The sequence below is a fragment of the Chrysemys picta genome, chromosome 4 (genome assembly GCF_011386835.1).
Source record: "Chrysemys picta bellii isolate R12L10 chromosome 4, ASM1138683v2, whole genome shotgun sequence".
Classification (NCBI taxonomy): domain Eukaryota; kingdom Metazoa; phylum Chordata; order Testudines; family Emydidae; genus Chrysemys; species Chrysemys picta.
Window position 1 is genome coordinate 118,035,084 of NC_088794.1, and position 13,341 is coordinate 118,048,424.

General features: G+C 44.5%; 1 protein-coding gene across 1 annotated transcript in view; it reads left to right on the forward strand.

The window, feature by feature from the left end:
* Positions 1–13,341, forward strand: part of TSHR (thyroid stimulating hormone receptor) — a 237,850-nt gene that overhangs the window by 161,221 nt on the left and 63,288 nt on the right. The window contains exons 6-7 of the mRNA XM_005311162.4: positions 6,667–6,741; positions 9,293–9,370. Coding sequence (XP_005311219.1) covers positions 6,667–6,741; positions 9,293–9,370 — 153 coding nt within the window. The remainder of the gene's footprint in view (positions 1–6,666; positions 6,742–9,292; positions 9,371–13,341) is intronic.

The following is a 13,341-nucleotide window of genomic DNA, read 5'->3' on the forward strand; positions in this document are numbered from 1 at the left end:
CAAGCTGTTGTATTAGGGAGTCCCAGGAATGCCTTATGCCCTTTTGGTCCTGTTTCTGAAGTAGGAGGTTGGGTCAGGCTAGAATTAGGCCAAGACTCTGGATCTCATTAGCCTCAAAAGCCCAGCCCTCATCCCAGATCCTGGATAGCTAATTCTTTGGTACATTATTCATTACAATACATGTATTCATTTTTCATATGTACTTTTTTCATTACAGTAATTACACCAGAATAAACTTGGACTGCTCTTGCTGAAAGGGGTAGATACCCACACTTAATCAGGACCTCGATTTGACATCTCATCCACAAAACCTATGGGGGGAGAGGGGGGAGGGAAGGTATTTGCAAAAGTGTTTTAAAGGTGCCATGAAGGAGGGGTAGGGAACTTAGTTTGGGCTTTTTATTCCTTTTACTTGCTGCTTGTTCTATACTTTCAGTAATATCAATGAAGTCAAATATAGCATCACAAATTATTGGATATGAATTACTGAGTGAAATTTTGTGAGCTGTGTTATGTAGATTATTAGAATGGTTCCTTCTAGGAATTGTGACAGAATGGTAAAGGCCCTTTTCCTCCCATGAGCTGAAAAGGGGTTACTTCAGGTCAACTAAGGACATGTTCATGGGCATGGACTTTCCAAAGTGTCGGGGGGTGCTTGACCACTGGCTCTTCCCCAGGCCCCGCCCCCACTCCACCCCTTCCTCCAAGGCCCCACTTACACCACTCCCCACCTCTTCCCGCTCCTACTCCACCCATGCCCCGCCTCTTCCCGCCCAGTTCCACCTCCTTCCACCACGTCCTTGCTCCTCCCCCCCCAGCCTCCTGCATGTTGTGAAACAGCTGATCGCAGCGTGCAGAAGGCATGGGGAGAGCGGGGGAAGCGCTGATTCATGGGGCCTGCCTGCAGGCAGGACACACTGGGGGATGGGGGATAGCTGATAAGGGGTCTAGCTCAGCACCCACCATTTTTGCCCCGTGGATGCTCCAGCCTCGGAGCACCCACAGCTTTGGCGCCTATGTGTGAATCCAATTAAGGGCTGCCTGTGACCTTTAAAAACACCTCTTCTGGTGAGGGAGATGTGGGAAAAGAGAAGAGACAAGCTGCAGCAGGAAAAAAGGTTTCTCCTGGGTAGAAGGCTGCTCTTCTCCCTATAGGGGAAGCAATCAACCAAATGCCTGTTTGGGGAAGGACTGGCACCCTGGAGCCAGCATAATGCGGCAACACCCCCGAGAGGTGTTATGAATCTGTGTTATGAATTTGTTTCTTTGTTTGGCTGAAGAGTACTGCTTGGGCCCACCCTGAGGCCCACCTTGTACAATATTTAAAAATAAAACTTGAGTGAGGAATAAAAACTATCCAGAGTGAGACTGACTTATGACAGGCACCCCTACTGCTAGAGGGGGAAATGCTGAACCTGGTGAAGCAAAGGAAATGTGTTGCCACAGAATCTGTAGGAAAGATTGAGAAGAGGGATACTGTAAAAAAGACTGCTGCTTACTGAGCACCCCCTGCTGGCCAGGGGTACCTCTTTAAGTTTTTCACCTCTGATTTTTACTTTCTTCAGGGCCGTTTAAGAACTCACAGGGGTTTTCTTTTGTTAACACTACCCCTCCTGGCACCAGTTTAATGCCAGCAACAGTTTACAAGAACCCAGAGTCCCAAACGGAAGTCCAACAACACAAAGAAAGCAACAAAGAGTCCTGTGGCACCTTAAAGAGTAACAGATATATTGGAACATAAGCTTTCGTGGGTGAATGCCCACTTCGTCAGACGCATGGCTCAGGGCTCTTCTTCCATCCCAGTCTGACCTCTCAGCTCTCCCTCACTGAGGCTCTGATATCCAGTCCCAAACACAGTCAGGTTTCTTACTTCCTAGGGGCTTCCTGCTTACTGAGCTTTATCCTCCAAACTCCCTGGTGTAATGATCCTACAGGAGTCATCTTCTTTCCTCCCGCTAGAGTCCATCAGCATGACTTGGGATCCCCCTTTACTGCAGCCACCTTCCATTTTTTATAGGGAATTTCCTGATTCCCCTCAGATCTCATTCTGTAATCAGGATTAGCTTGACCCTAGTCTCTCCAGCCCACTGTTACAGATACAATACAGATACAACAGAAATATGTACAGTTTTTACTTTAATTATATATATGTTTACATATAATAATGCACATTAACTACAGCTGACAAGTTCATCATTAGGCCCCAATTTGCTGTAAGTTCTATGACAGAAATGGGTCTGGAGGAGTTCTCCTCCATTTGTCCATAGAGTCTTCACAAAAAAAAAAAAAAAAAAGAAGAAGCAGGGTAGACGAGATCCAAAATTACAATGAAAAAATATCAACAAAAAATCTTAGTGATTTTGAGCAGGCGATTGGGGGCATAGGAAGGCAGGGACCATGAATTTCCAGCCTTTGTTTATATTCATAGATTCATAGATTCTAAAACTGGAAGGGACCTCGAGAGGTCATTGAGTCCAGTCCCCTGCCCGCATGGCAGGACCAAATACTGTCTAGACCATCCCTGATAGACATTTATCTAACCTACTCTTAAATATCTCCAGAGATGGAGATTCCACAACCTCCCTAGGCAATTTATTCCAGTGTTTAACCACCCTGACAGTTAGAAACTTTTTCCTAATGTCCAACCTAGACCTCCCTTGCTGCAGTTTAAACCCATTGCTTCTTGTTCTATCCTTAGAATCTAAGGTGAACAAGTTTTCTCCCTCCTCCTTATGACACCCTTTTAAATACCTGAAAACTGCTATCATGTCCCCTCTCAGTCTTCTCTTTTCCAAACTAAACAAACCCAATTCTTTCAGCCTTCCTTCATAGGTCATGTTCTCAAGACCTTTAATCATTCTTGTTGCTCTTCTCTGGACCCTTTCCAATTTCTCCACATCTTTTTGGAAATGCGGTGCCCAGAACTGGACACAATACTCCAGCTGAGGCCTAACCAGAGCAGAGTAGAGCGGAAGAATGACTTCTCGTGTCTTGCTCACAACACACCTGTTAATACATCCCAGAATCATGTTTGCTTTTTCTGCAACAGCATCACACTGTTGACTCATATTTAGCTTGTGGTCCACTATAACCCCTAGATCCCTTTCTGCCGTACTCCTTCCTAGACAGTCTCTTCCCATTCTGTATGTGTGAAACTGATTTTTTCTTCCTAAGTGGAGCACTTTGCATTTGTCTTTGTTAAACTTCATCCTGTTTAACTCAGACCATTTCTCCAATTTGTCCAGATCATTTTGAATTATGACCCTGTCCTCCAAAGCAGTTGCAATCCCTCCCAGTTTGGTATCATCCGCAAACTTAATAAGCGTACTTTCTATGCCAATATCTAAGTTGTTGATGAAGATATTGAACAGAGCCAGTCCCAAAACAGACCCCTGCGGTACCCCACTCGTTATGCCTTTCCAGCAGGATTGGGAACCATTAATAACAACTCTCTGAGTACGGTTATCCAGCCAGTTATGCACCCACCTTATAGTAGCCCCATCTAAATTGTATTTGCGTAGTTTATTGATAAAAATATCATGCGAGACCGTATCAAATGCTTTACTAAAGTCTAGGTATACCACATCCACGGCTTCACCCTTATCCACAAGGCTCATTATCCTATCAAAGAAAGCTATCAGATTGGTTTGACATGATTTGTTTTTCACAAATCCATGCTGGCTGTTCCCTATCACCTTACCACCTTCCAAGTGTTTGCAGATGATTTCCTTAATTACTTGCTCCATTATCTTCCCTGGCACAGAAGTTAAACTAACTGGTCTGTAGTTTCCTGGGTTGTTTTTATTTCCCTTTTTTATAGATGGGCACTATATTTGCCCTTTTCCAGTCTTCTGGAATCTCTCCCGTCTCCCATGATTTTCCAAAGATAATAGCTAGAGGCTCAGATACCTCCTCTATTAGCTCCTTGAGTATTCTAGGATGCATTTCATCAGGCCCTGGTGACTTGCAGGCATCTAACTTTTCTAAGTGATTTTTAACTCGTTCTTTTTTTATTTTATCTGCTAAACCTACCCCCTTCCCATTAGCATTCACTATGTTAGGCATTCCTTCAGACTTCTCAGTGAAGACCGAAACAAGGAAGTCATTAAGCATCTCTGCCATTTCCAAGTTTTCTGTTACTGTTTCTCCCTCTTCACTAAGCAGTGGGCCTACCCTGTCTTTGGTCTTCCTCTTGCTTCTAATGTATTGATAAAAAGTCTTCTTGTTTCCCTTTATTCCTGTAGTTTGAGCTCATTTTGTGCCTTTGCCTTTCTAATCTTGCCCCTGCATTCCTGTGTTGTTTGCCTATATCCTTTGTAATCTGTCCTAGTTTCCATTTTTTATATGACTCCTTTTTATTTTTTAGATCATGCAAGATCTCGTGGTTAAGTCAAGATGGTCTTTTGCCACATTTTCTATCTTTCCTAACCAGTGGAATAGCTTGCTTTTGGGCCCTTAAAGCCATAAACCATAAAGCTATAACAATGGACACAAACACAATTTTGTCTCCATTGCAGGTCACCTTTATGTTGAGAGTAGTGTTTTCTTGTAATTACTTTCTCTCTCAAAGGGATCAGTGCTAAAGTAAATAACTGCATTTCTGTAAAGTTGGGGCAGACCTGGAAGACTAGATCTGTTTCCTTCATAGCAGAACTTGAACAACAAATCTTAGCCACAATGAATGGCAGAGTTCTTATTGTCGCCAGCTTATTATCTGGAGTAGTTTACATAATTCAGGCAAAGAAAACATATAGGACATATTTTTCCTTCCATAGGCTGGGGAAGGGGAGAGTGTGTGCAGTTTAAAGATCACACCGTTTATGTAATTCAAAGATTCTTTCCTAGGGCCTCCTTGGATAATGAAAGGCTGCCTTGTTGTTTCATTCTTTGTTTTACAGTAGTGCCTACAATGAGTTAGGTGATCTTCAAACATAATAAGCCCTTCAGAGGTCTCACTCTCAGAAGACAAATGACAAATAATAGGAGGGAGAAGGAAAAAAAACATGCAAAAATAAATATTAACTACTCATTAAGGATGTTACCTGGGGACACCAAGTGACATTAACTAAAGGCATGGGGAAGCTTTGAAACAAAGCATTTTGATGGGGAATGAATACAAACCTCTGTTGCTTGCTCTCCCACGCCTTCACTCACTTTCACCAGGCTGGGCAGGGGGTGAGAGTGCGGGAGGGGGTGCAGGTTCTGGGCTGGGGGTGGGGCTGAGGGATTTGGAGTGTGGGAGGGGGCTTTGGGCTGGGGCAGGGGGTTGCTGGGCTGGAGGGGCTGTAGGGTGCAGGCTCTGGGAGGGAGTTTGGGTGCGGAAGAGGGCTCAGGGCTGGGGCAGAGGGTTGAGGTGTGGGAGGGGGTGAGGGGTGCAGACTCCGTCTGGGCGGCACTTACCTTGGGCAGCTCCTGGAAGTGGCCGGCATATCCAGATCCTAGGATCAAGGACGATCAGGGGGCTCCAATGGGAGCTGCAGAGTCAGCGCTAAGGGCAGAGTGTGGGGGCAGTACGCGAAGACCCCCTGGCTGCCTCTTCGCCTAGGAGCCAGACGTGCCGGCTGCTTCTGGGAGCCACGCAGAGCCAGGACAGGTAGGGAGCCTGCCTTAGCCCTGCTGACTGGACTTTAGCCTATTAAAATCTCCCGGATTGCCTTTAATAGTCACCGGGAGACTGAGGCCGATTCCAGGAGACTCCCAGCCAATCCGGGAGGGTTGTCAACCCTAGTTCTGAGACTTCGCTAATTTACTCTGGGTCCTGGCCCCCAGCAAAGCCCAAAATACCAGGAGGTGCAAATGAGGCCAACAGTCAAATTTATTCTTCCTTCCCTTACCTGCCATTTTCTTGCACTGACTACATGTCAGCTGGAACAGAGATTTGGGCCCTCTGTTCTCCATCTCCAAGAGCCCTATCTCTCTTCATCTCTTTCTGAATGTTGACCCATCTTTTTGCTTTCAGAACACACACTCACTTTCTCTCCCTCCTGTGTGTCTGTGCCCCTGTCATACTGTCCCAAAAGCTTGAAGATCCTACTCTTTGATCCTTTTCTCCACTCCTTTTTTCTTTCTACCCTCACAAGCTCACTCCCCCTGTTTGCTCCAAATCTCCACCTTGCCTTTCCTTCTAAAGACTTTCTAACTTTCTCAACATCTTCCTGACATTGACAGTCTTACTGCTGTATTAGAGCTGAATCATGCAGCCATTGGAGTCAATGGCAACACTCCTATTGACTTCAGTGGGAGTAGGTTTGTGCCCTTAGCACCCCAACTCTACCCAGTTGCTAAAAGTGCTTCTTGACACTCCCATGGAGAATTGGAAGGAGATGGCATGGAACTTTTTTAATGCTGATGCTGCCAAATAAAGGAAAGGAGCTACATAGTAAGTGGCTTAGTTCAAACCTATGTAATCACAGAGTCTTGGTAGTTAGAGGTGGAAAAGACTTTGCAGAATATCTCCCTAAAACCCCACACTGATTTATGATGTGTTCTTCATAGCCCTACATTTGGGTACAAAGAGTTCATAGGTGAGTTGACAATCAGTGGAGAGTATAAAATAACCATGTTCCATCCAGCTCTGTGTAATGGTCTGAACCTATAGCATCTTTTTTGAGTAGTGATTCATTAAATTTAATTCTCTCTCTTTTTCTATTTTGTCCTCTGTTTTAGTGGAATTTTCAACACTGGAATTACGATATTTCCTGACCTCACCAAAATCTATTCAGCTGATGTGAACTTTTTACTGTAAGTGTTTGCCCTGCAGATCTGGTTAGAACAGTGCTACAGTCAAGTCCCAAACAATTCTGCAGTGGAGGCTCCCACTTTAGAGAGAGATGCCAAATAATTGCCAGAAAGAAGTATCTTAGCAATCCAGCAAGAACAGTCTCCCTCCATTGTTATCTCTGTTCTTCTGGTCCAGAACCCACAAAATGCAAGAGCTGGAGATATGGAAAACACAAAGGGAAAACGTTAACTGAACACATGCAAACCACTAAATAAATAAATAAAAATAGCAGTATGGCCTCAGTTCACATTCTGAGTGAAGTTTTTAGTGCAAGGAGTTTATCCACATTCACATTCTGATTTAGAAAAAGGACACGATGTTTTTAAAAAGCAAACAAACAAAGCTAGGAAAAACGGTAATGGAACTTGTAAGTTCCTTGTTCTGAAGAAGTTTGGTTTCATGTCTTCTAATGGCAGCAGTCCTTAACTCCGTTTTTTCTGGTGGCAGGTGTCCTAAACCAAGGTCTGCTGTCTTTTCTGGAATTATTCCTCTTGCTAAGCTAAGGTGCTGTTGGTTGTTGCCAGCATTCTGGGATGCTTTATTTGAAAGTGAAAGTCCACTTTGAAAAGTGACTTTTAAAAGTGATGCCATGGATCCCATGTTTATAATTCTCAGAGACTTTGGATAAAATTTGCTCATGTTAGAAGTAAAAAGATGTTTTTTCCATCTGACAGCCCTGCATATTCAACTGAGCATATTCTTTCTGGTTCATGCATCACTACCATCAAGAAAAATTCTGCATTTGGAACTTAATAAACAATTTTGTAGATGATGAACCAGATGGAATTGAATCCAGCTCACTCTTCTGTACATATGTTGGTTCTGCAGGTCTAGCAGGAATTTATTAAAATAAATGTGTAATGTTTTTTAAAGTAGGCAGATTCAGCAAGAACACACAGGGTTCATCTTCTCTAAAGAGTTGCCAATTGTACCATAACTCAATATTATAGTCTTGCTAAATGAAACAATTGATGTTAAATATAATTTATTCTCTGAAGAGAAGATGAGAGGAGCACATTTGTTGGGTAAAAGATGTCACTTTTACTTAGTCAGTTTTCTGATTCTAATAGCACTTAATTGACACTATACAAAGAACAGAAACATTTTACTGCATGTGTTCCTGCGTCACAATTTTAAAGATTCATAATTGTAAAAGGACTGAAAATCTTTTCTTCAAACTTGGCTTGAACCTTGGAAAGGTCTAAAATTGAGCTAAGTTTGCAGTTTTTACTGTTAGCCATTTTTGAGTCACAGATTTTCTGATTGAGACCTCTCTGTGGGTAAAACATATTTTAGATCCATGCTGGTATAACTCAAAACCAGCTGAACCAATTTTAAACAAATTTTATAATAAGAAAGAGGGGGAATCACTTTTGGGGCTGAGATCAGGCATGGAAAATTTCAGCCCCAAAATACTGGGTGAGAAAATTATTACCAATGGAAAAAGTTTGGAATGAAGATGGTAGTGATAAAAGTTGAATTTTAGCATCTTGTAGCATGTATTTATACCTCAAGGGGTAATGAAACAGATCCTGCCACATACAGTGGAATGGACTATACCAGGGTTTCTCAGCCTATGGGGAATGACTCTCAAGTGGGTCATGATGAGATGTCCATTGGAGCACACCATCTACCAGCTGAAGAAAATCAAAACCTGCAGAATCTTGAGATAGCTAGAACCCAGTGGGAGCCATGGAAAAGTAGAGAAGGAACAATTAGCTCCCTTACTTCTTCCCATCATATCACCACCCTGTTCACTCCTGCCGTCAAACCCAGTCATGGTGAAACTATACCCTTTCCCACATTCTTCCTCCCCTCCCTGCCCCAACAGCACTTAGCTCTGAGACAGGAGAGTTGTGGAGGTGGTAGTTGCAAAGGATTTGGGGATGTGGTGGGCTGTGGGACAATTACAGGGCCATTAAGTTGAGATGTACCATTGGTCTAGATGACCCATGACTAGAGGTCCTTTCCAGCTGCTAGGATTCTGTGCAATTCAGGGTTAACTGTTCATCCTTTCCTTTGTACTAGGGGTAGTTCAGACACATAGGAAGACAGTCTTTATCTTAAACAGCGTAGTCTATTTGTGATCTTTTCTTTCATGGTATTCTTCACCAAAATTAGAATTTTATCTTTAACTTTACTTGGGATAAATTAGTTAACATTGTGGTGATTGTTGTTATTTACTTAACTGCTAATTCACTAGCTTATGAAAGGAGCAATCTGTCTGTGCTATTATTCAAAAGAACCACACAGGCTGGGCACACATTAGCCAATAATGTAACCCCCATCTATTTTATTCAAGCAATTAATGGTACAAGTATTCTGGATACCTACACTTTTTAGGTGGCTGAAGCATTTTAGTCTTCCAGCACATCTGGAACATATAACTTGTGGAACTGTACCCTTTGTTTATGTATATTTTGCATTTTATTGTGCTGTATGTCAGAGAATCATTAACAATGTTATGCAGATGTTTTATTGCAGTGTTAAGCCTTTTGTCTTCTTTTGCAGTGAAATTGCAGATAATCCTTACGTGACTTCAGTGCCTGCAAATGCGTTCCATGGGCTGTGTAATGAATCCCTTACACTGTAAGTCCTACCAGTTTAACTCACATGACTGTTATATTCCCTGTGTCTCAAAATCATTGTTGTTGTAGGAGCAGCAGTGATCTGTATGCTCTGTAAAACCTGCATGCTCAAAAGGTCTGTTACACACACACACACACACACACTCCTTGTCTCCTCTCTCTTTTTGAATATCTGTGAAGTGGCTTTCCCCCACCCCTCCCTCCTGGAATGCTTGTGGGATGAATGGGCTGCTTAAACAGCTGGAAGATCAGAAGAGCTCCTAGATAGACAAGATGTCTGGGACTCCAGTTAGGCAGCACTCACACACCCAATTCATGGACACTGAATGGACACTAGCTGAGGTGGAGTGTGACCAACCAGACGCAGCCAAGTCATCTCTAGTCGCAGGCCATGAGGAGCAGGTCCTTAAAAGGGGAAGGGACCATGTGCTCAGGAGTGCACTCACAAGCTTGTACCTCCCGTGAAAGCCCTTCGCCCGGACCGCCTGGCCAGTGGTTCGCTGCGTTGCATTCCATCGTGCCTCGGGAAGACGTGCCTTCATCACACCATCCATCGCTGTGCTGTGGGACACTTACCTTAAAGGATCCTGACATCTCCAGTGCTGTGCCTGTCCTGGGAGCATGAGTATGCGAGTGTGAATGTGACACCCCCCCCCCCCCCCACTTCTTTTGAGCTTAGCTATCAATATAATAAACGTGCTGCTTTCTGCCAAACTGGTGGGTCATTAGTCCTCCCTAAGCTTACTAGCTGACCCAATTTCGGGTAACATTAATGGTGGAGAATGCAGGCAGCTTAGTGGAGGATTTGACCCAAGAGTAGGGGTCCCCTGGTGCCCCCACACCTGGTCTCTTGGGTGGGTCCGACTCAAGCCTGTGTAAAAAGTGGTAGGCTAGCAACCCACTGCAGGGAGAAAAGGACGCCACTGTTGAGTGCCGGTGTAGGGCAAGGGAGAGAGTTAGGTGTAAACCCCCTGGTTCCCCCTAATAGCTTCTTGAACGTGTCTGGCTCGAGCCTGTGTAAAAGGTGGTAGGCTAACAACCCACCTCAGGAAGAAAAGGACACCAATGCTAAGTATGCCACTGTGGGGCAAGGGAAAGAAAAAGGTGAAGCAGCCCGAGCGAGAATACAGCCCCCGTTGGGGAGCGCTGCCGCCGCCCGGGGTGTTGTGAGCATGGCTCCAAAAGAAAGGGGCAGACCCCTGGATGCCAGGGGCGGTTCCACCTGGGAGTACAATTCCTGAACTAGAGCTCATGTTGGATAAATATGTACTTATATACAGTCCCAATAAGGCGGGACTGGATTGTGCAGGATCTGGTCCTGAAGGGGTCCGCCGGGAAAACAGGGTCTGGGGGGCTTATTCAGCCCGGGTCACCGCCATTGGGGTGAAAGCCCAGGGGTGTGTGGGACCATATAATGATTGGGACAGGGATATCTGGTATGATCCGGATCCCCCGGATCTGGACTCCGGGTGGCCGGACCCCAGACACCATGGACAACTCAAACAAGCAGGGTCTGCTGCAGTGGGAGCACTGTGCTAATTTGTTTCTAAGCTTCTATCTTCTAGCCTCTGAACCGGAACATCAGGAGAGCTGGTACCAGCTGAAGCGTTATAAAAATACCATGGTTATAGTGTTGTGACAAAGTCTGTGTTCAGTGTTCTGTGTTGCATGTTCTATGTTCCATGTTCTGTGTCTGTCTCTGGTGGGTGTCCTGTGCTAGCATTGGGTCCAGAGAGAGAGGGGCTTCTACACTAGATGGGGTAAATGCCTTTTCCTCTCTCTACTTTCCCCATCTCCAACCAAATTATCAATCACATCCACGTCAGTCCAAAAGACTTTGGTCCCCAATGCATCAGGTTTATTTTTGTTAGGTTCTCTAATAATCATTTTGTTGTTAAGTTTTGTATTGTATTTGTAAATCATTTGTATTGTTAGTTACATTTTCCATGACAACTGTGGTATTCCTACAAATCTTATTTGTTGTGTGTATTTAAGGGTTAGGGTAGACATTTATTGTTTGATGGCTATTGCAGCATCAAACTTGGGCCTCATTTTGTTTGTCAGTGTATCCAATTATTGTAATGGTGATGGTTTCAGTCAATTGTAATGATTTTAGTTATTCATCTGGTTATAACTGTTTGGTTTGTTTGCAACAGATCACCTGTGTCCTACAACAACAACAACTACTATAATGATCATACATCAAGGGGCGGAGTGTTGTAGGAGCAGCAGTGATCTGTATGCTCTGTATAACCTGTATGCTCAAAAGGTCTGTTACACGCCCCCCCCTCCCTCTTTGAATACCTGTGAAGTGCTTTTCCCCCACCCCTCCCTCCTGGAATGCTTGTGGGATGAATGGGCTGCTTAAACAGCTGGAAGATCAGAAGAGCTCCTAGATAGACAAGATGTCTGGGACTCCAATTAGGCAGCACTCACACACCCAATGCATGGACACTGGCTGAGGTGGAGTGTGACCAACCAGACACAGCCAAGTCATCTCTAGTCGCAGGCCATGAGGAGCAGGTCCTTAAAAGGGGAAGGGGCCATGTGCTCAGGAGTGCACTCACAAGCTTGTACCTCCCGTGAAGGCCCTTCGCCCGGACCGCCTGGCCAGTGGTTCGCTGCGTTGCATTCCATCGTGCCTTAGGAAGACGTACCTTCATCATACCATCCATCGCTGTGCTGTGGGACACTTACCTTAAAGGACCCTGACATCTCCAGTGCTGTGCCTGTCCTGAGAGCGTGAGTATGCAAGTGTGAATGTGACCCTCCTGTTCTTTTGAGCTTAGCTATCAATATAATAAATGTGCTGCTTTCTGCCAAACTGGTGGGTCATTAGTTCTCCCTAAGCTTACTAGCTGACCCAATTTCAGGTAACAACTGTGACTTGTGAAATAATCATTCAGTCCTGATCTATAGTGGTTTGTAAAAGAGAGACACCAGAGACAAATGTTATTCATAGTCTCATTTATATAGTTTTCTTCTTTGCTGCAGTGACTTGGATCAGTGCTGCTATCTTCTTTTTAAATTGACCCTATCAAAGTATTTTAATAGCAGAAATAACAAGAAGAAAGTGATTAAACAGACAGTGGGCAATAGTAGTTATGCAACGTATGAGCTGTAGAAAGGAGCACAGAGGGAAAGGGTTTGCAGTATTGCTTCTGTAAAGTTGCAACACAGGTACAGTCAAGGTATGTGAAACACTTGAGGCTAGGGATATGATTCCCTGCTAGTGTACACATATTTGCATTAGCTGTCATTGAGCTAGCATGCTAAAAATAGTGTAGCCGGGGTAGCAAGGGCAGCTGCAAGCAGTGGCAATGGCTAGATATGCCAAATACAAACCTGCCTGAACCCCTTGGGTATGTACTCAGCAAGGCTAGCCCATCCACTGCTTGCTGCTGTCCATGCTAGCCTGGCTACACTATTGTTTTTAGTGTGCTAGCTTGATGAGAGCTAATGCAAGTATGCCTACAAGAGCTGGGAATCGCATCATTAGCTCCAAGTGTAGACGTAGCCCACTAGTACACTTTGCTACAATATAGGTTGAACTCAACTGTCCCTGTCACGCACCATGAGTACAATTAGTTTGAAAACTGGTTGATAGGAGTCCTGGACAGGAGTCCGGAACGAGCCATATTTGGGTGTCAAATATGGATCATTTTTTTAGTACAGACACAGTCTGAGCCACAGAGAAGAGCACAGGGTGTTGTTCTTCAAGTAGTTGAAGCTGTGTATTCTACTTAGGTGTCTGCACATCCAGCCAATCAGAGCCAGAGAATTTGCCTACCAGTACCCCTGGGGGGTGGTGCACATGCCTCATGGCCGTAGCCCCTCCCCTGGCTATAGGAGGCAGCGACTTCCCATCCCCCCTCAGTTCCTTCTTACCGCCCATGGCTGGAGTCGGAGCTCTATGTAGTTTTCAACCTCATAATCCTCTATTCAGCTACCTTTTTTCTAGTTGTATATAGT